This window comes from Phoenix dactylifera, chromosome 9 (genome assembly GCF_051530095.1).
Source record: "Phoenix dactylifera cultivar Ajwa chromosome 9, Ajwa_hap1_PhDact_Kaust_v1.1, whole genome shotgun sequence".
Lineage (NCBI taxonomy): Eukaryota > Viridiplantae > Streptophyta > Magnoliopsida > Arecales > Arecaceae > Phoenix > Phoenix dactylifera.
Window position 1 is genome coordinate 9,112,133 of NC_143198.1, and position 21,504 is coordinate 9,133,636.

Sequence of the window (21,504 nt, forward strand, 5' to 3'; positions counted from 1 at the left end):
GTATAAAGCATCAATCTCTTTATATCCTCGAGCTTTTTTTTTTTTTTTAATTTAAAAGTCCACTCTAATGTACCTAGAAATCGCATCCATAACTTTAATGTGCAGCCAAATCCAAGCTCTCTCAAAGCTTTAGATCCATTCACCAAAGGTAAAAGGCTGACCCATAGCAAGCTTGATATGAAACAAAAGAAGTCATCCTACTAGTGGTTTTACTCTATATAAGTTCATTAGATCATTTCCTTTTTTAAACCTAAAAATCTCACCTATATGGAACCAAACTCAAGATCCTCAAAAGTTCAGATTCGTTTACCAAAGTTAAACAACAAACCAACAAAGAACTTTAGGTTGAAAAAGTTAGGTCATTTTTAGTCTTTTTTTTTGCCATTCGCGACCACACTTGGTGTATGGCCCCTGAATCAAATCCTCTCTAGAACATGTAAAACAACGAAACAAAATCCAAGCTCTCTCGACACTTCAGCCTTCAGACTTATTTACATGAAGAAAATGATAAATTATAATGTGCTATAATAATGCCATAGCAAATTCAAAACCCGCCACCAACTAAGCCATCCACTCCTCGATAAACTTCCTGAAACTGACTCGCTGAGGGCGTGAATAAGCCCAAAGTTTTCAAATTCTCCAGCTTCGCCGAAGTCATAGTAAGTCAAATGCAGGCCAACTTTAAAGGTGAAGCAAAAAAATGACATGAGCATGGCATGTCTCGATTATGTAGCAGAGGAAGATGAAACCAGATGGTTGCATGCCACCAGGCCCACCACATGCTACCTTGAGTGCATCCTAAGGTGGCTTCTAAACAGCAAAATTAGAGCCATTTTCGGGCTTGAATTGCTTGGCAATTAGGCTTCCATATGAACTATTTTGCGAGATGATATGTAAGTCTACATCAAATTTTACTTGTTCTTGACGTAAAGGGCTAGTATCCACTAGCATAGGCCAAAATGCAATAGGAATATTTGAAATCCATGGATCCTGAATTACATTCATAGATGTCCCATTACTCACAATCTATGCGAGATTAGATAATATCAATGGTGCAAATGAACACAACTTCCTCCATATTGGTAAATTGGTACATGGACTCCATATTTTGCTCGTATGAGAGAAACCTACAACCCCTCCTGGGTCAACATAAATCTCACCACATGTTTGGCTATCATAGCTTCACTCTGAAAAACTAGAGAAGTAATACCCAATCCTCCTGTTCCAATTGGCTGGTAAATACAATCTCAAGACAATAGATGTACTCTTCAAGATGAATCTGAGGAGCCCCAAAGGAAATTCCTGATTATAACCTTCTGATTGTAGAAGCACACTCTTAGGAATAATGCAATGAAACATCAAATAATTAGAAGAGCAGAGAGAATAGATTTAATTAATGTAATCCTACCCATCATAGAGAGAGCTTTCCACTTCCACCTTTCTAACCCCCTCAAAAGTTTCTGCTCCAGGCTACTGTAGTCTGCCAAACTCAAATCTTTTACTAGATATCAGTACCCCCAAATAATTTCTGTGTTATCAGATTCTCAAATGTGCAAATAATTCTTAATTCGATGCCTTGATAAGATATTAACTCTTGGATTGAATCTGATCGCTGATATTTTGAATTAACTTTTTGTCCTGATTCCCTGCAATGCTCCAATAAAATTATTTACCATTCTTTTACTAATCAACTCTGGAGACTTGGGGAATCTAAAGCATCTGTTTTTCTTTTCAATCATGCATCTACATGCATCTATAACCGCTAGGGGGAGTTCTCTTTATATTTGATGCCCTCAACTCTCATTTCGTACTATTTAAGTTCCATCCCGAGTATTAAACGTCCAACAATCTTGTGGGTCACATCAGAATCTTAAACCCATCCAAAATTTCCTCAACTGTTGAGTAGGCATGCAATAATATAACATCAAAAGTTTTGCAAGCTGAATCATCAAAGAGACCCACACTAAGAAATTTATTCAATAAATTGTTTTAACAAATGAATTCCAGTAATAGATGTATTGAAAGCTTGATTGAGATAACAGTGTGAACAATTTACGTCGAGATATTAATTAGAAGGTAAATTATATGTTAGTACTATTAAATTCAGAAAAAACAAGTGTTGGACTTAGAGAAGTTTATTCAGGACTTGTAGATCTGGGCTTGGATGGCCCAACCTACAGATGGTGCAATAGACCAACAACCCAGAGGGCCTTACATGTGTGCAGGAATGGCTTGATCGAGCCATTTCTAAAGCCAATTCTATTGGGGATTGGATTTTCTTGTTTCATAATTTTTACCCAAATAGAGGAGTTTGGCAAGGAAATTGAGTAGTTACAAAAGCTTGAGGCTATCTCTGGTGGGCTTGCACCTTCTGATCTATGTATGACTTGCTCCAATCTCTTCTTGCCAAACATGCATCCTTCTACGAAAGGCGATCTAACCAAATCTTGTCTTTAGGATTAGACTCTAGTGAGATTCTCTGCTCTGATACTGACATTTGGAATCAGTTTCAAAACTATTTTAATGCTAGCTGGAATACTTCTCTCCCTCTAATTCTGCAGCTGCTCATTATTCTATCACCGATGAGGAAAATGCTCGGCTTGCCTGGCCTTGTATGCTCGAGATAGAGTCCATTGTAGGTGGTATTTGGTGACCCACAAGGAATCGCTACAGTGATCTTAAATCATCGGCGATCCTCATTCAGGAATAATCTAATCTCTAATGATCTATGATCACTGCATTTGATTTGCTATGTTCCAGTGATTAAAGATCCTCTCTCTGGGTTTCGTGATTTATCTATGTAATATATCATACAATGCAAGATCACGGCACATATAGTACCAAAACTACCCATGTAAATCATAAGAAGACATACATGGACATAAATCAAATTATCAAAACCTTTCATTTTAAACCAATTCGACAAGACCAAAAATCTATCCAAATCTATCAAAGGAACTCTAGAAGATTGTCAATTTTTTTTCAACTAGAAGAATTCTTTTAATGAGATTATCAAACCTGTCCCAGTTAGAGGATTTTTTTTTTCCTCCAAAGATCGGCACTTTTAGAAATTTTTTCTCGGTGGACTGCATACCTTTGTGCTCTAATGCTTTGAATCACTTACTTTAGTTCATGTCAATACAGGCTCTCATAATTGAAACAAAAATAAACTCTGATACAGTTAAAACAGGATCTAATTTATTCAAGACAATTCATGTTTTTGTTGCATATGCTCAAGAGTTTTGCCATCATCCAAAAAAGAAAGATTATTAAGTCACATAGGGTTAATTTTGATGATAATAAAATACTTGAGAGTTACTAACTTGGTTAACTTTGCCTTGGAAAAGAAATGAGATGAGTTGCAAGTCGACAAATATGAGGAACCGTCTCCTCTGCTGGAGTCGTCAACCCCTTAATTAGGAAGCGGAGCTTAGGAGGACAAAAACCAACTCCAACTCAAAAAGAGCGACCCTGATCTGAATGCTGAACTATCAAGATAGGAGTCATCTTTGCATTGGCAGGACTCATCTTCCGAAGCAAGGGAACTAAGAGATCAAAGAGGCAGTCATCTTCGATATCTTAGGAGCCACCTCCATGGGGCTTGAACAAAAGTACTACATCAAGGAGTCATCTCTAACACAAAAGGAGTCATCTCTAGAATGCAGGAGTCCATAGTGCTGCAGGAGGAGTCGTCTCTGAAGTTTAGGAGCCAACCGACATGCTTGAGGATCCCCTTCCAAGAAAAGAGCTATAAAACTGGAGCCGCCGCCTATTCCTAAGAGTCGACCGAGGAGTTGTCTTCAAATGATCAGGCCATCGTACCCTATATTGAAGAGCTGACTGATAAAGGACAGGAGCTACCTCCAAAAGATTGCGAGTTGTCTCCAGTACCAACCTTGTCTTAGGAGTTATCTTTAGGAAGCAAGAAGTCGTCTTCAATATTTTAGGAGTTACCTTAAAGCACAGAGGAGCCATTCAACCAAAGGATCAGGAGTCACCTCGAAGTCACCAGGAGTCTTTTCCTAGGGGCTAAGCAAAGTGATCAACATGAAGAGCGAACACTACCGATATCAGGAGTCATCCACAGCCATTCAAGATCTAAACTAAAGACCCTTCTTAGTCAAAAGCAGATCCCTCTTAGGAAAGAGTCACCTCCTCACTGGTAGATAAAGCATCGTAACAACTAGAAATGGCAACCTGCACTCCACGTTGGTTGCTTTAATGAGGAGTTAGAGGCTTTCAATGGTTACAAATGGCTATCACAGGTTAAACCAACAAGGAAATGAAATTTAAAAACAAGGGAGAACAATGAGAAAATTTCAAGAGCACAAAAATACTCTCAAGAGCACTAAATGCTAAGAAGAAAACTACATTTATTGCATATCTCAACTCCTCTTTGACAAAGGAAGTATTTATTGAGATATTATTGATGTAACTGGCCTCTAGAGTGGTTTCACCATATGGTAGATGTTTTTCTTTTACTGGGTTGTATTTTTTGAAATCTAGGGAAGGATCTCAAGGGTAGGCTTGGCTAACGCCTATAAGTTAGTTGGTGTGCTTGAGAGTTTTGGGGAGGAAACTGTGTGTAATGATTTTGGCCATATCCAAAAGTTCGCTAGATGTGTAATCGTGAGCATTACATAGTGAAATTATCAAGTAGTGGCTTGGAGAGTAGATGTAGGAGCCCAGGTTGCTCTGAACCTTTATAAAAATTTATGTTCTCTACATGTGCCTTTTTCACTTCTCCTTTTACTGTTCTATTAGTTTATTTCTTGCTTAGCACTTTCAAAACACTATACTTCCTGCCCCTAAATTTCAGCCCAACATCACTATCTTGGAATGATCTTGGAAACCTATTCTCTAGGACGGGTTTAGTATCACTGGGTTGGGTAATGATTTTAGGAGTGGAAGTGACTTGGGATCAACTACCACATAGGATCACTAAGATGCAACCAAATGCAGTGATTTCATCAACCCCACCTATATCATTGTTGATGTTGCGGTCATCACCTCATCCCAAATACCACCTTGATGGTTTTCTATTAAGTTTTTCATCTCCTATTGGCAAATAAATAAGTACGATATATATCCGCATAAGCAATTTTCATTTCTTTGATCCTGGAGATTTTATGCCTCCTGACCGAAAAACTACTCTCATTCTTCTTATACTTAAGTTGTACAACCCTTCAAAGTTTGCGTATTTTGGACCCATCAATCTCTGTACTACTCCTTACAAGGTAATTGCAAAGGTTCTTGCGAATAGGTTCAAGCCATTGCTAGCAAAATTTATTGCACCCGAACAAAATGGTTTTCTGGTGTCGAGATCGATCTCAAATAATATATGGCCAGTGCATGAATTGAGGCACTGAAAAAAGAAAAAACTTGAAAGAAGCTGGGAGGAAGAAAAAAGAAAAAAAGTGAGAAAAATTCTCTATCTCATCTCGGAAAGCATAAAAGTATTAATATTGATTGAGACTGAGCCATTTATAGACTCTATCTGGTGATTGATATGGTGCGACATTTTTTAGGTATACGATGTTTCGAAAACAACGTATTCCTATGGAAACCAACATTTTTTTCCGAAAAATCGTAACTCTTCTGAAAGAATTGTCTGAAGGAAAAAAAAATATTTTAAAATATTTAAACCATCTAAAATTTAGAGAATAATGCTGATTTATTTATCTTTTTAAATTTAAATCTTTTAATAAATTTAAAACTACAACACCATGTCGCTGCACCGCCTCATTTACTTCATTCTAATGACAATCTCCCCCTCTGGAAAGCTGACTTGGAGCAACGTAGAGCAGCGTGGCAGTCTTCTTGAGGCAGCGGAGATGTACTGTACTCTCTCAGCACAGCCAGTTGATGCTACCTACTTCTCTGTTACCTTCTCTCCCTACGTAACGTGGCTTGAGAGGTTGCTACCAAGAAGTTTGGGTGTTAATTCCACAGTCACCAGGAACCTGGAAATATCTTAAAAGAGACTTCAATAAAATCACTGATCATGTCGACAGGCGGCTTGCCTCCTGGAAGTGGCGTGCCCTCTCCATGGCAGGTAGGCTGACACTTCTCAAAACTGTTGTTATTTAGCCATATTTTCTATCATCAATGCTCCGGTGCCAGTCTCTGCTTTTGATGCTATCGAGCAAAATATTACATCGCTTCTTTGGGCTTGCCCTGGTTCTAATTCTCGACGCGTTGAGAAATTATTAGTATCAGCTAAATACTATTATTTGCACCAACTAATAATTTCTCATCTCGGTGTCAGCTAAATATAATTTCCCTCGTGATTTGGATTTACGTAGACGACCAGCTCATTGCTCGCTGGGCTGGAAAGGCTATATGTGAAGTAGCACGCATGCTTGTGGGTTCCTTTCATTGGTCTATTGGTAATGGACTCTCGGTATCAGCTCCAACATCCATGGCTTACTTCCTCCTCCAAGTAAATCTCCTTTTGAGTTTGAGCTTCTTGATAGCCGTGGTCTTAACACCTCTGAAAATTGCATCAGGTGTTTTCCTACTGTGGAAACCATATCACATCTTTCTTGATTGTCCCCACCAAGCAGTATGAGGTGAATTTGCTAACACGCTTGCCACCACCTTCTATTGGAACAAGAGGCATGGAATGGTTAAGCATGTCAAAATTTGAAGCTATCTTTTTAGTCTCCTATTGAATCTGGTGGGTTAAAAACACTTGTCTACCTCCACTAATGCACCTTCATCACCTATCTATGGGGATCCTTGGAGTGCCTGCATTTCCCTACCTTACCATTTACCGTTCTTACTTTCCGGTATCCGTCCCAATATGGTTTCTTGAAGGTCGACTTGGATGGGGTCAAGGCAAGGCAAAGGTGGGGCAGGGTTTGTAATTATGGACCGCACGGGCAAAATCCAGCCACTGTGATATGCTTGTCATTTTTTTTTTTTTTTTTTTTTTGGTAAAAACGGCATTTCATATAACTCTCAAATGGGTACAACTGGCTAAGTCAGAAGAAAGAAAGTGGTGTAAGGAAAAAGGAACATCGACAGCTCTAGTTCAGATGAACTCTTCGGAATGCGGAGCAACAAACGAGGCAACCCAATCTGCAGCTTTGTTTGCCTCCCGAAACACGTGTGCTGTCTGAAATGACTCTATCTTTCTAACCAGTCTGCGAGTCTCGCCAATCAACGGATGTCCATCCCTATAACGGTCGACTCTCTGTATCCATCCAATCACCAGAGAGGAGTCACCCACGAGGTACACCCTATCAGCTCCTAGAACTCTCCTCACATAGGATATGCCCTCGCAGGTAGCTCGAAGCTCCACCTCTATAGCAGTCATGCCGAGGATGCGTCGACCTTCTGCCGCAACCAACCTGCCATAATGGTCTCTAATCACAAATCCCACTCCTTCATGCACTCCGTCCGCCGCCATGCCGCCATCGAAATTGACTTTGAGATGACCAAGCGGTGGGGGTATCCAAAAACAGAGGACAAACCTGGGCACTATGACAGCGTGACGGGTATCGTAGATGTCTCTGGCCATCTCAGAGGATCTCGACGTGGTAGCCGTGATGATCACTGCTACATGACGAAGCGCCCTGTCCACTACCGTCCTCGGCGCTGATCTACTGCCCTCAAAGATCCAGGCATTCCTGTCCAGCCAAATATGATAGGTCAGGTATGCCCTCCGGATCCCCTCCTCAACAGAGCCCGGTCTCCTCATGGAGTCCCTCAAATAGTGTAGTGGTCCTCTGCTGACTCCAATGCCTGAGGGAGAGGAGTAGTGGATCACTCCTAGATCTGTACAACCCTGGGGCATCTGAGGATGACATGGGAGCTGGTCTCGTCAGAGTCCGGGCACATCTCACAGTGTGGAGTGATCCGCACACCTCGTCCCGCAAGCATCCTTCTGGTTGGTAGGCAACCCCAAGCCATCTTCCATATGAACAATGCCACCTTTGGGTGAATCCGCATTCTCCAAATCCAACCTTCATCAATTTGCTGAGATGGTTCCCTCCTGAACAGTGCATGAAGGTCTTTGGTCCGCACCCTAGATCGCCCTGTCGGCACCCATACCAGTCTGTCAGACTCCTCCCAGAGCGGAACGGGGATGGCCAAGATCAGGTCCGCCAAGTACTCTCCAAAGGCCTCCCGGACCAGCCCCTCTCTCCATCTATCCTCATCAGTAACAAGCAGATCACTGACCCTAAGTCCAGCTAAATGGGTCATGTCCACCATGATCGGTAGTCGGCAAATCAGCATCTCTGTCACCCAACTGTCCTTAAGAACATCGACGGACTGACCGTCACCAATGGCCTATCTGGTTGCCGGTAGCACAAGTGAAGCTCTGGCACACATCTCCCTCCAAATAGGTGAACTGTGACGTCGAGCTTGGGAGCTCATCGACGCCGAAAGGGCCCTATACTTGGCCTCAAAAGTGAGGACCATATGCTGTTCGGCTCAAATAAAAATCTAGCAACATGTCTCGCCGCAAGGGCCTCCCTCATCGCAAGTAGAGATGGCACCCCCAATTCGCCAGTCCTAGTCGGCTGACATAGAACCTTCCAAGATATCAGGGTGGCACTCCCTTCCTGAGTATCTGCTCCAGAGTCCTTAGTGGTGCCATCGGAAGTATGGAGTTCGATAGTAGGTAAATCAGAATGGAGGAGAGTACTGACCGCACCAGGATGACCCTACCCATCATGGAAAGTGCATACATCTGCCACCCCTCTAGCCTCTGTCTAATATTGAGCTCAATGGAAGAACAATCCCTGCTGTGGATGCGGTGACCCAAGATCGGGACCTCTAGGTACCTCAACACCCCCTCTTGCTTACCAACCCTCAAGATCTCCATGATGGAGGCCTTCTCTCGAGGTTTGGTCTTCGAACTAAAGCATACAGCTGACTTTGCCAGGTTGACCCGCTACCTAGTGGCATCACAATAATCCCAGAGGATCCTCCTAATAGTCCGCATGGCCTACCTCGTCGCACGAGCCAACAATAGGCAATCGTTAGTAAAGAATAGATGCGAGATTGGGGGAGACTCCTGTACTGATCTGTCTACCTCCAAGGCCTGTGTGTCTACAGTGTGCTGGAGAGCTCTAGACAGCATATCTGCATATATAATAAAGAGAAATGGACTCAATGGGCACCCTTGTCGAAGCCCACCAGTGGACTCAAAGAAACTCGAAGGAGAGCCATTCACCAGAATGGCGAAAGAAGGAGACCTGACACAGCCTAGCACCCATTTGATCCATGTCTCACAGAAACCAAAGCCCTGTAGAGCATAGAAACAAATTCCTAGCTCATCCTGTCGTAGGCTCTCTCCATATCTCGCTTTATTCTTGTCAAGCTCCTCCTGCTCGGGGTTCTCCTGAGATCAAACATGAATTCCTAAGCAATGAGGACATTATCAGAAATGTTTTGTCCGCCTACAAACGCTCCTTGCTCTGGGCTGATAAGTCTTAGGAGGATCTGTTTCAATCTGACTACCATGATCTTGGCCGTAGCCTTATACAATGTGGTGCAAAGGCTGATCGGCCAAAAGTGTTCCGGCTCCGAGGCATCCTGCCGCTTCGGAATCAGAGCAACAAAAATTCTCTTCCAATCTGAGGACATCACCGCCAAACTGAAAAACTGCTGAATAGCCGCCATCGCATCCAGCCTTGTCATTCTTTTACTGTACCTGTGGCAGAACTAAGGGGTGCACGGCTCAATATCAAGGCTACTATTATGGAGTTTCAGTGTCCAAATGTTTGGCTTGAAGGATATCATGGATTGCTTCCGAACAGAATAGTAGGTAGTAGGGGCCATTGCTTTATCATCCCATCCTTCATGAGATATGGCAGCTTTCTTCGTCTCTTTCTGATTTGAACTCCTTATCATCCTATTCTTCATGACATATTACAGATTTCTTCCTCTCTGATCTCAAAGCTTCACATATGGATTGTTTGAACAGCCACTGCTATGAACCAGAACTTTGTGATGGGATGATAACTACAGGATGATATTAGGGGTCCCATGCGTGCTGACCGCGTTGGTGCTTCTACTCCAAGAAAAACCTAGTTTTCTCTTGTATCAACAAAAAAGAAAATCACATATAAATGTGTAATCTACAGCTGCTTCTTTGACATATAGTTGGGGGAATTTGCCTGTTGAAATCCGTAGAACAGAGAGCACCTCTAGTAAATAAACCGGGCCTCATGACAAGCATTTAGCTTTTTGTAGATGGGCATTAAGATAACAAAACCATTAGAAGCTCTATATCTTCCAGTTGTTATGGGCCTATTCATAACTCCAAGATCTGAATGATTCCCTAGGTTCCAAACAGTATCAGTAAAGAAACTTTAAGAAACAACAGCTTGTACAAGTCGTAAACATTGAGTCCGTCCATTAACAAAGGATACTAACACACCACTACAGTTTGTCGGACACTAGGGTTAGACAATTTAACAAGAGCACAGAATCAGCTAAAAACAATTCAAGAAAAAGAAAAATAGAAAAGATAGGACCCCTCTTTGATGGGCTCTCTCGCTTTAACCCATCCATCTCAAATAAAGCAGCTACCTGCTATGTGACTTTAATCCAAGTTAAACAAAGGACAGCCAGCCCTCCTCCAAGCACTCACTATCCATTCTCTATACAATTACAACTTCAGGTGTTATGTTAAATGCTGCTACCAGCTCCAATGGCCATGAAAACTCAGGAACTGCCTCTGCTGCTGCTAGTGGCAATGCTGCTGTACTCACCTCCTTGGATGGCTCCGTGTAGTGGAACTCAATCTGGAGTCGATGATGGAGAGGTGTCGAAGACATCAGCCCCTTCTTAATATCAGCCTGCAGTTCCCTAATTGGAATTGCAGCTAAGAAGCTCTTGATGTACTCCTTGCAGGACTCCTTCCCCTTGCAGACAAGCTCCCCCTCTGAAGCACCATTTACACTCTGCTGCTCTCCTGTTGAACCATCCACACCACCATTACCAGCTCCTGTGGTCTCACCGTTAGCAGTCTTCTTCTCACCAGGAATTTTGCGAATTGTTGTGCTTGCATCAAATTTCAGGATGTAAGCCTGGTCACACCCTTCATAGAGCCTCTCACCAAGTGTGTCTATTATGTAATAGGCATCATGTTCAACTTTTAGAACAAAAAAGTGATCGTTCCAGCTCACTATGTAGAGATGAGGGCCACCGACAGTGGGAAAATTTGACCCAGCTTGGCTGATCTCGTCCCAGATGCTGTCAAAAGACATGGCCCCATGCAGGAAATCAAAGCCACTGGTATCATCATTGCCTTCAGGATGAAAGAACCCGATGAAAGACTTCCTTGGAACAACAGAGAGCGGGCGGATCTTTGCCTGAATAACTGTTTCAAGATCAAAATGCTTGTCAGGGAAGCACTCCCGGTATGTCTGGTTCTCACAGAGGTTCCTCCACTCGCTAGAACCTTCTCGAATGAGGCTGTCAAACTGAGACCTGATAGGCATTGTATCCTGGTAGGTTTGAAACCAATCAGCAATTACAGCAACTAGAGCTGTGCATGCACTCTCACCAGAAGCTTGCTCACTCCTCTGGTCGATAGACGCAAAGAAGACCTGGGTGGAAAGCTTCATGTGACCATCACGACTCACTAGGCCCTTTGACTCCCAGCTACCAACCACAAAATTGTCATCACCAAAATCAGAAACTGATGAGCTCATAACACCATATTCGTCCACTTTTTGCCTCTGCAAACAAAATCAACCAAGATATTTAAGATTCCTCCTCACTACTTCCTGTATATAGATGAATGAGACAACAAATAAATCGGGTAGAATCCAGACAACAATAAATATGAATGCATATTCAACAACCCTCTCAATACCTAAATCCAATCTAAGAGGCCATGTTTTAACATAGTAATATCAAAAAAAGAAGAAGAGAGAGAGCACATCAAATCTGAGATCGAAGAATGATATGAAGTTCAGATAAGCACATCCTTCTTCCATCATCATGTAGATAGATTATGACGAAAGGCAATAAAAAAAAATATATATGGCAGCAAGGAAAGCATACCCCTTCAGAAAGAGATTCATCAGAGGAGCTCAGCAGCCGACGGTCATAGTCAATGTCATCCCCTCCCTCTTCTCCATATGTTTTCTTTAACAAGGGTTCCCCTTTGGCCTTGGGAGATCTAAAACTTAGCTTCCTCTTTTTCCATGGGAGAATACTCCAATTTGAAGCCTGCAACATAGATTGTTCAGGGACAGATGATGTCAGCTCCTCTGCATGTGAATAACCCACATCAGATCTTCGATGACTGTAGTAGACCCAGTCTTCATATTCTCCATCTGTCCTCATGTCAAGGTACAATGAACTCCCAACATGGTTAGCAGATGCCAATGTGCCATAACTGAATGACTTCCTAATACTGGAGTCCTCTTTGTCATCTTCTAGTTCTCCTTCATCAAGATCGTCATCAACAGAGTCCGTGTCAAATGGGTGTGTGTATTCTGCATCATCACTCCTAGCAGAGCACTTGCCCTCACTACCTTCATCATCCTGGGTTGTCTTTCTAGACTTCCGAGTCGACACAAACTCCGTAAGAATTTTCACCTTTCTCAATCCAGCTTTAAGAGCAGAAAGCTCATCTTTGTCTGAAGAGAGAGCATCTCCGGTAGTAGGTGACAATGGAGCAGGCACCATAGGCCTCTGTACCATCTCTGGCGATTCTTGGGATGCTCTCAATTCCAAAACACTAAGAACCAGCTGCAACAAAAATAGCTCCCATGTCACAAAATCTATGATTGGTAAAAAATGGGAATTAAATATGAGCATAATAGGACCAATGGGTTAAAATGAAAATATAATAATGCTACAAACTACAAGAATGATCACCACAACTATGTTAAGCAGCATTAGCCTTTTTCAGTAAACTTAACCGATCAAATGAGCAATCTCGGTCAGATACATAAGAAGAATGCTTAAGAAATATCATATATCATATAACATAATCAGGCAAAACAGCACAATAAATAAAGTGACATACATTAAGTGATGGAGGAGACACATTAGCAACACCAGGCAGCAACAATGGAAGGTTCAACTCAATCTCTTGTTCAGCTGAAGATGTGAACTCAGCCAGGTTCAAGGAAGCCATTCCGAGAACAGATGCCTTGTTTTTCAATCCCTGGTTCAAGCCCTAAATCAGAGGAAAAATGAGGTCAATGTTCTATATCAACAAGATGTGCATGCACCACATACACACCCACAGACAATCAGGCCGAAGAATAAAATAATAAGCATATTTCTAATACAAAAATGAGTCACCAGCATTTCCCTCGTCAAGTTGGTAAAATGGATGGAAAAGCCCCAAGTAAATTAAAATCAATGTTGTTTAAGCCCCATTTGGCCCCATTTGGCATTGCTTTTAGAGGGCCAAAAAATGCTCCTTGGAGGGCCAAAAGCGCCCTTGGATGATTTTGAAGTATTTGGTGAAAATATTGAAACAGCCTTCTGACTCTTCTAAAAGCTGAACAAGGTCTGCTAGACAAAAACTGCAATTTGGAGCTTTTCGGAAAAAGCACTATTGAGATGTGTTGAGAAGCATATTTTTTAGACGAGAAACCCATGTTAGAGTCCCAATGACGATTTTTAAATTAATTTAGAATATACTTTATAATAATAATTTTTGATAGTACAATAATACAATACAATATAATAAAACATAATATAATATAATGTAAAATTATATTTTATTATATTATATGATTTTATAATACTATTTCATTATTATCATCATTATTATTATATACAATTATAATAATATAATATTTCTATCGTATAATAAATATAATAACAAAGTTTATAATAAACTAGAAAAAAATATATCATATTACGTATATTATAAAAATATTATTGTAATATAATAATATTACAAAAATATTTTTATGATAAATTTAAAAATTATTATTTAATATATTATTTAGTTTAAATATCAAAAAAATATAAATTAAGAATACCTAATAATAATAATTTTTTATAGTACAACAATTAGACAATTGAAAGCATTATGTAAATATCCTTTATTATAATTTCTTGATTTTAAAAGTGCTTACTTAGTTTAATTACCAAACACACGTTAAAAGTTCTACGGCTCTTCATAAATATAGTTACCAAATAGCAAACAACTTTTTATTAAAAGCTCTACTAGCAAAAACTTTACTACCAAAATCTCTACAAAACTATAGTATACCTTACCGTACCGAACCGAACGATACCGGGCATACCGTACCGGTTCGGTACCGGTACGGATGGTGTATCGAGGGACTACATACCCTACTGTACCGACACTATGCTAGAATGGCACCGGTACGGGGTCCGATACTGGTACGGCAAATCTTACTACAAACAAAAGCACTACCACCCATAACAATGTCAAACGAGCCTCGAAAGATCTTCGCTTTATAGAGAACAATTTTAACCTGCATGTCTTGACTTTCCAACTAGACTCTAATAAATATCCTAAATCATATAACCTAGGGTTTGAAATATAAAATTTAAATGCTAAGCATTTTAGTTCTACAAAAATTTTACTACTTTCTTCAGCATATCTTGATTTCCTTCATGATTTAGTCATGACCATTTGCAATGCAGTTTCAAGTAATCCTGTTTTATGCATAATAACAACAACAAGAAGGATCATAAGAATTTCGTCACATGTTTCTTTTGAGGAAGATATATCTTGATTTTTAGATGAAGATTACCATCAAAAACCCAAATTGTATACAACTAGGCATCTAACCTTTCGAAGCTCCAACATGAACAGTACATAATAATGAGGAAATACAAAAAAAAAAAAAAACAGGGGGAACATTATAGTGAACAAAAAATGAGTGCGCAATCTATAATAGTAAAAAGTATTTGCTATCAACATTTGCAAGCTTATGTGCCCACACGGTTGCACATGATTGGCCATGCATCCCAAAAATCACATTCACAGACCCTGCAGGAGCCAGGCCGGCTGCTGCTAAATCAGCAGAAAGGTCCGTGCAAATAAGCGGCCATGCATGGGTTTTGGAGGGCTGACTACAAGACTATGATCTTATGTGATTATTTCTATTTTACAATTGCAAAAGCTTTTGTAGCCGGATATGTCCTTTAACAATAAAGATTAATTAATCCCTGAAAAGACAGAATTACGAATTTCCCTTTGATTCTTTCCCTCACTGTAAACATATAGTTTCTATTTTTCAGCCCCTTTCTTTAAATAACCAAACATCTAAACATATAGGAATTAGGACTGGGACGCCTCAAAAATTTAGGGAAAAAACTTTGGACATGCATAGCCAGATACAGATGATGATTCAAATTTATTGAAAAAGATACCAATCGAGAATAATTTATAAGGCCTTACAATGATTAGCACCAAAACAGAAGCTCTATATGAAGGAACATATATTCATAAATACCTGTATCAAATAAATCAGAGCATTATAATGGAATTATATCACCTATAAACAGATCAGGATAGAAACCCGTTTCACATGGATAAAGCCAAACAAAGAATATAGCTAACGTAGACGAAGAGACATCTTAAAACAAGATTTTTCAATCAAGAAAAGGTTGGACGAATAGAAAGATTCATAAAGAAAATTATCCCCAACAAAAGTGCGAGTAAGATTAAAATTCAACCATCTTCTCAACAAAATCAAATAGTTGCGGTAACAAATAGACTAATCATAATACCCAAAATAGACAGAGAAACTAAACCTCTTACACTCTAACAGAAAGATCAATAACAAAGAAAATCGAAGCACGAGATCAGAAAATGTGTCAAATTTAACGAAGTGATCATTCAAGACAGAAAGATCAATTGCAAAGACAATCGAAACACGAGATCAGAAAATGTGTAAAATCTAACAAAGAGATCAATGAAGACGTCAAAGTGCTCAAATTAGAACTCACATTGAAGACTGCAAAGGCGATCTCCCATGGATGGAAGGAGTTCTCCCTGTGGGCCGTGAGCGTGCACACGCTCTCGAACTCCTCGTTCCACTCCACCGCCCCATCCCTCACCTCCTCTTCCCTCGTGCAGTTCCTCTTCACCGACCGCCGCAGCGAGCTCAGCTTCCCCTTCGGCCCCTTCCATCGCACCTCCGCCGTCACCCTCACGGCCGCCGCCTCCTCCTCCTCCACCCCCGCCACCCTCTCCATCCGCTGCACCACCATCCTCACCTGGAACTTCTTCGTCATCAGCGGCGGCCACGGCCGCCACCTCATCATCCTCGCCACCATCCCCGCCGGAACCCTAAACCCTCCGCCACCACCACCACTAAGAAACACCGAGTCGCCTCAAGAAATCCAGATTTCCACCAAATTGAGACCAAAAATCTAAAGAAATCCGCGTTTGCGCAGCGAAATCGGCGGAGAAAAGGTTGCAGATCGCCAGGAGGTTTTGGGGCGAAGATCTGGGGGAAAGACCGTCAAAGCCAAACAGAAAAAGGGGGAAACGCGATGAAGAAGGGAATATACGAGGAAGGAGACACGGATTTACACAAACGGTAGCGTTTTGTGACCCAAATAAGCCACCTTAGATCACCGGTAGGGTAACACGGTCATCGTATTTAGTATAATAATTTTAATTTTTAAAATTTTAAAATATTTATGAATAATCTGTTTGATATTTTATATGTATCCAAAATTACTAATATCAAAATCTATCGATATATTAAATAAAAAATATTTATTAATTCTATGAATTATTAATTTTATCAAAATATATTTATTATTATAATAAAATTAATAATTTTATTTATGTTTAAATATATTATTTTCAATACTAAGATTTATTTTGATTACAAAAATAAGAAAAATAATAGTACTATATTAAATAATTATATAAAATACGATATTATATTTGTACCATAATTAAAATTATTTTTAAATAATAATATTATATTTAATATAATATAATAGAAGATATATTATAAATAAAATATATATAATATGAATATAAATAATATCATATATATTTATCTTATATTAATAAATTATTTTTTGATTAAATAGAAAGATATTTTTATTCTCAAACTTCAACTCTTCCCAAGAATTTTAGATGCCTATAAAGATAGGAACATAATACAACTAAATATAATAATTTTATTATTTTTATCTATACTATCTTTCATCTTGGGATGATCAGCTATGTTTAAACGTTAAGAAAGAGGTGAAAGAGACAGAGGAGGTCGAGATCTCCGAAGCCATGGCCGGCTTTTTTCTCGTCTTTTTTACTTTGTTTAAATCTGCACTCCTAGTTGACCTAGCAGCAACGGCCATGTCTGCGGGCCAATTGGGTTGGTGTTGAAATTACCAAACTAGGCCTATAGGAATCCATCAATCGCTGTCCAAGCGGGATTCCTAGAAACGTCCAACGGCAAGAAAGGGACATTTCCGGAAAGGGAGTAAAATCTCCGAGCGTTCCGCGCAAGAATTTCCTTCCATGGATGGGGGACCGGGATGGTGGATCATGATCGAACCGTGGATGGTCGAGTCATGACGTTGGGATATCTTTCTGGAGATATCCAAATGAGGATATTAACCGGATATCTTTCCAAAGGATATATCATCGGGATATCAGAAATTAATGGATGCAGCTGACCTGGCAGCAACCGAGAAAGGTTGAGAAGGAATGTGCTTTTTATTTCGTAGCTAGAAAACCTAAAAAAAGAAAAATTAAAAGTTAACGATCATTCATAAATATATAGGAAAGTATGGTGATGAGAATCCTAACGAGAGAGGAAAAAGGCAAGGGTGCATAAATGACTCATTTCTATGATTGGTAATATGTTAAATTGATAAATTACTGACCGAGTAAGAAAAAAATATGATTACATAAGAGATGGAGGTCTGGTGAGCATGCGTCATTCACTTTATGTGATTCAATAGTAATAAACAATTTTAATTGTATATAAGAGAGGAGATATTATGTGTGATAAATCTTGCACAAAAAAATATTGTCAATAGCCAATGTGTGTATTTGTTGTCAAATATTTGAAGCGTGTGCACAGGATGCACGCAATGAATGCTCTCAGATAGTGTTGAAACTAGATATCAATATATCTATATCTATATTTATTTTGTTTGACGTCCACCTATATAGATACAGATTTTAGTTAGATGTAAAAATTTATATCTATATTTATTTTTAAAAACTATGGATACAAATTAGATGGTGGAAGTATGGATATAAATACATATATAAGTAGATAATTAATTTTTATGACTATAGAATCAAAGATATTACTAAATGGATAAAAATCAAGTTAATAACATATTAATATGGCCATATATTTTACTTAAAAGTTTATAAGTACTATATAAAATTAAATAGGATTATAAATAAAATCAGATATTTTGATACAGATCGGATAGTTGTCTACCCATGTTCTTATCCATTTTTTTATGGATATTAGTCGGATGCTCAAATTTTTATTCATATTCGGATAGATTTGGATATAAAAATAGATCTAAATGTATATTATTTGGTCCACTTTTATCCATACTCTCATGCCAAAGGTGGGTTTGCACCTTGGGAGGGTATATACTCTCTCACATAATAGGACCTAATAGATGTGGCTGTGTACAAACAATAGATTTAGACCAACTCTAAAGATGTTTTAGAAAGTAAATATTGCAAAGATGAACAAGAAGGAGCAAGCCTATGAGAATGATGTCTAGCAACTCTGCAATTAGGTTCCAAGCATAAATACTAAGATAGACCAGCTATAGGAGTTGGTCTCTAGATTTGAGGCTACTGCAAACAATCTAGCTATAGCAAAGGTATGGATTTTAACTATATATTTCAATGTGCATGTGATTTGGAACATAAAGACACTCTTTTCTTTCCATTTTGTACATTAAATTTTCTCTAAGTCTTTTTCCATCATAACCTATATTTGTTTTGACAATTGTAGAACCTAATATTTCTACTTGATCTTTTTAATATGCTAAGCTCATGATGCTAGCTGCTATCATGATTCCCTCTTTATAGGTCACTGGTTACACTCACTTGCATATTTTGATGATCTTCCATCTACTAGACCTAATAGTAACATTAACAACTACTATTTGATGTTTTTAAATAATATTTTTATTATCATATATGACTCATCTATTTCATACTTTTATTTTCCTTTTAGGTTCTATGAGTTGATGGGTTCTTCTAAACTACTTTTACAAATTGGGCATATGTGATCGAGAACTTATTTTTCTACTTTATTTGAAGATGTGAGTTTGTGTATATTTTTAATTTGTTTATGTATTTTATTCATGCAAAGGCATTGGATACATTTTGGCTTTAATTGCTGCAATATAAATAGTTGTTAATTTGGAATGTTTATTCGACGTGCATTTGGTGTTGGAATAGCTATATGAATTTTATATATTGAAAATTAATATGCATTTAAATAGTTCGAATAGGACTAGCTTTCCAAAAATAAACGTGACTATTATAAATAAACATGAAGAAAAACTAAAATTCTATATGAGGTAGATCTTGACATCTACATCAACTTTGCCTTCTATCTCTCTACCTAATTCTTCACGGATTGAAAGATATGTCCGATGAAATTTTTTCTGAATAAAATTTTTTTGATTTGGCTGACCTATTTTGACATCCAAAAAATAGAATCTTAGCCCATTTTAACCCCTTAAGGGGTTGGCGCTAAGTCGTAGATCTTGAAATATTACTTGATTTTTTTTGAAAAAAGATCGTCTCAGTCTGGCGTCATATAACCAAATTAAGTCCTCTAAAAATTTGGCTCATGATTCAACTTTTCAATATGATGGATCTTGCTTCTATACCATATCTAACTTTACTTATAGTGGCTAAATTAGTCCACATTAAGTTTGGTGGTCCTACTAGATCAGAGCTCTTCTTGTTTAGAAAATTTAGCTCATACTAAATTAGAATTGAAGGTAGAAAATACCTATTTCCTTGCCTCACGATTGAACTACTTGGCTTTACTTGAAGATGGTTTCCAGCTTTGCTCTTTTTTGCTCCTGATCTTAATGAACCATCTATATCGCTTGTATTTTAAAGGCAGTGATCATAAATTTTTTCTCGTTCTTTATGGGATGATACTTCCTCTGCCACTTGTAGAGGACTACATCTGGATCTTAAAAGTACAGGCTCCCAAGAATGACCTAGCAAATATCCAAAAAAACTACTGTGCAAATTACCTAGTCAATTACCTCTTAGGGCTCGTTTGGTTCGCGGGAAAAGAAGGGGGAAAAGTGTGGTCAACGGGAAAGTAATGAGATGCCTCTTATTTGGTTGGAGTTTTCAAAGGAAAGAGAAGGAAAAGTTGAATTCCCATGGGAATATGATTCCCACATTTCATGGGAAAGTCTTTCCCATGAGAAACATGGGAAAGTTACTTTCCCATGAGGCAGGAATTACTCCATTTTTACTTTTTTCCAAAAAGTCCCTTCAGCATTAAAGAAGCATTAAAGAGACATTAAAAATCTAATTTTTATTAAGGGCATAATAGGAATTATACATAACTTTTCTAGAAAAGTGGATGGCCAACCAAACATAAGCACTTTAGAAATTTGCCATTTTCCCATGGTCAACCAAACATGCCAAAAGTACTTTCCTAGGCATCCTTTTCCTAGGAATTTGTTTCCCAGGAATCATATTCCTAGGAGGAAAAATGCTTCCCGCGAACCAAACGAGCCCTTAGTAACTACGAATTTGAAGGTATACTACTTAGTAATCTCCAACTCGATATCTTTCTGAATCTAGAAGAAAGGGTAAGAATGTGGATGAGGCTTCATCTCTTGCTTCTGAACCAAGCTTTCAGTTATGGAATTTTTTTGGCTTCTAGGATCTACGATAGCCCTGATGATGCTCTGCTTCACCTAAATCTTCAAGTGGAAGAGATCATCTCACATATCTAGGCCTGCTTCAGTTGTTGTCTTGTATTTTTTCACCATCAGGCTGAGTTTTGAGTCTGCTTGCTCGAGTTTTGGCAGCTTCTCAACCTCTATTATATTGAGGATCACCTTTTTTTGTTTTTGAAATTTTTGTCCTTTGACTTCTTTCTCTTAGACTGCAACTTAGAGTGAAGCTTCTAATACTTCTTCTTGGTGTTCCCACCGATGTTATTTTGGTTGTAATAATTTTTCTAAGTTATGTTGGCTTGCTTTTAGCTCTGCTCCTTTTGGGTTGATCTTCCACTCTCTTTTTTAAACTTGTCGCCCTTCTTGCCTTTCCTAGGATGATTTTTCTCTTTGATCCCTATGGTCTTCATGCTGGCTTTGCTGATGTCTTCAACTTTGAAGAGCTTTAGATTCTTTTTAATACTCTCATGGAGACCTGCGACATACTTTATGAAGACCGCATGATCACTAATGGAGATTTTGAGTGAGATTGCTTGCTTGTCGAACTCAATGGTATAATCCTGAATACATTGATCATACTTCTACTGCAGGTACTGCCACTACTTGATCCACCGTCCTCCTCATGGTTGATTGAGTAGAACTACT

At 38.9% G+C, this 21,504-nt stretch overlaps 2 protein-coding genes across 2 annotated transcripts; both read right to left on the reverse strand.

Moving 5' to 3' along the window:
- Nucleotides 1–7,776: 7,776 nt before the first annotated feature.
- LOC148702439 (uncharacterized) lies at nt 7,777–8,220 on the reverse strand. Its single transcript, XM_088703834.2, has one exon. The coding sequence runs from the start codon at nt 8,218–8,220 to the stop codon at nt 7,777–7,779; it is 444 nt and encodes a 147-aa protein (XP_088559960.2).
- Nucleotides 8,221–10,346: 2,126 nt separating this feature from the next.
- On the reverse strand, nt 10,347–16,556 carry LOC103718962 (uncharacterized). Its single transcript, XM_008807986.6, has 4 exons — nt 15,922–16,556; nt 13,004–13,156; nt 12,031–12,723; nt 10,347–11,702 (listed from the first exon to the last, which is right to left on the reverse strand). The coding sequence occupies exons 1-4, from the start codon at nt 16,249–16,251 to the stop codon at nt 10,620–10,622; spliced, it is 2,259 nt and encodes a 752-aa protein (XP_008806208.4). The 5' UTR covers nt 16,252–16,556; the 3' UTR covers nt 10,347–10,619.
- Nucleotides 16,557–21,504: the final 4,948 nt, after the last annotated feature.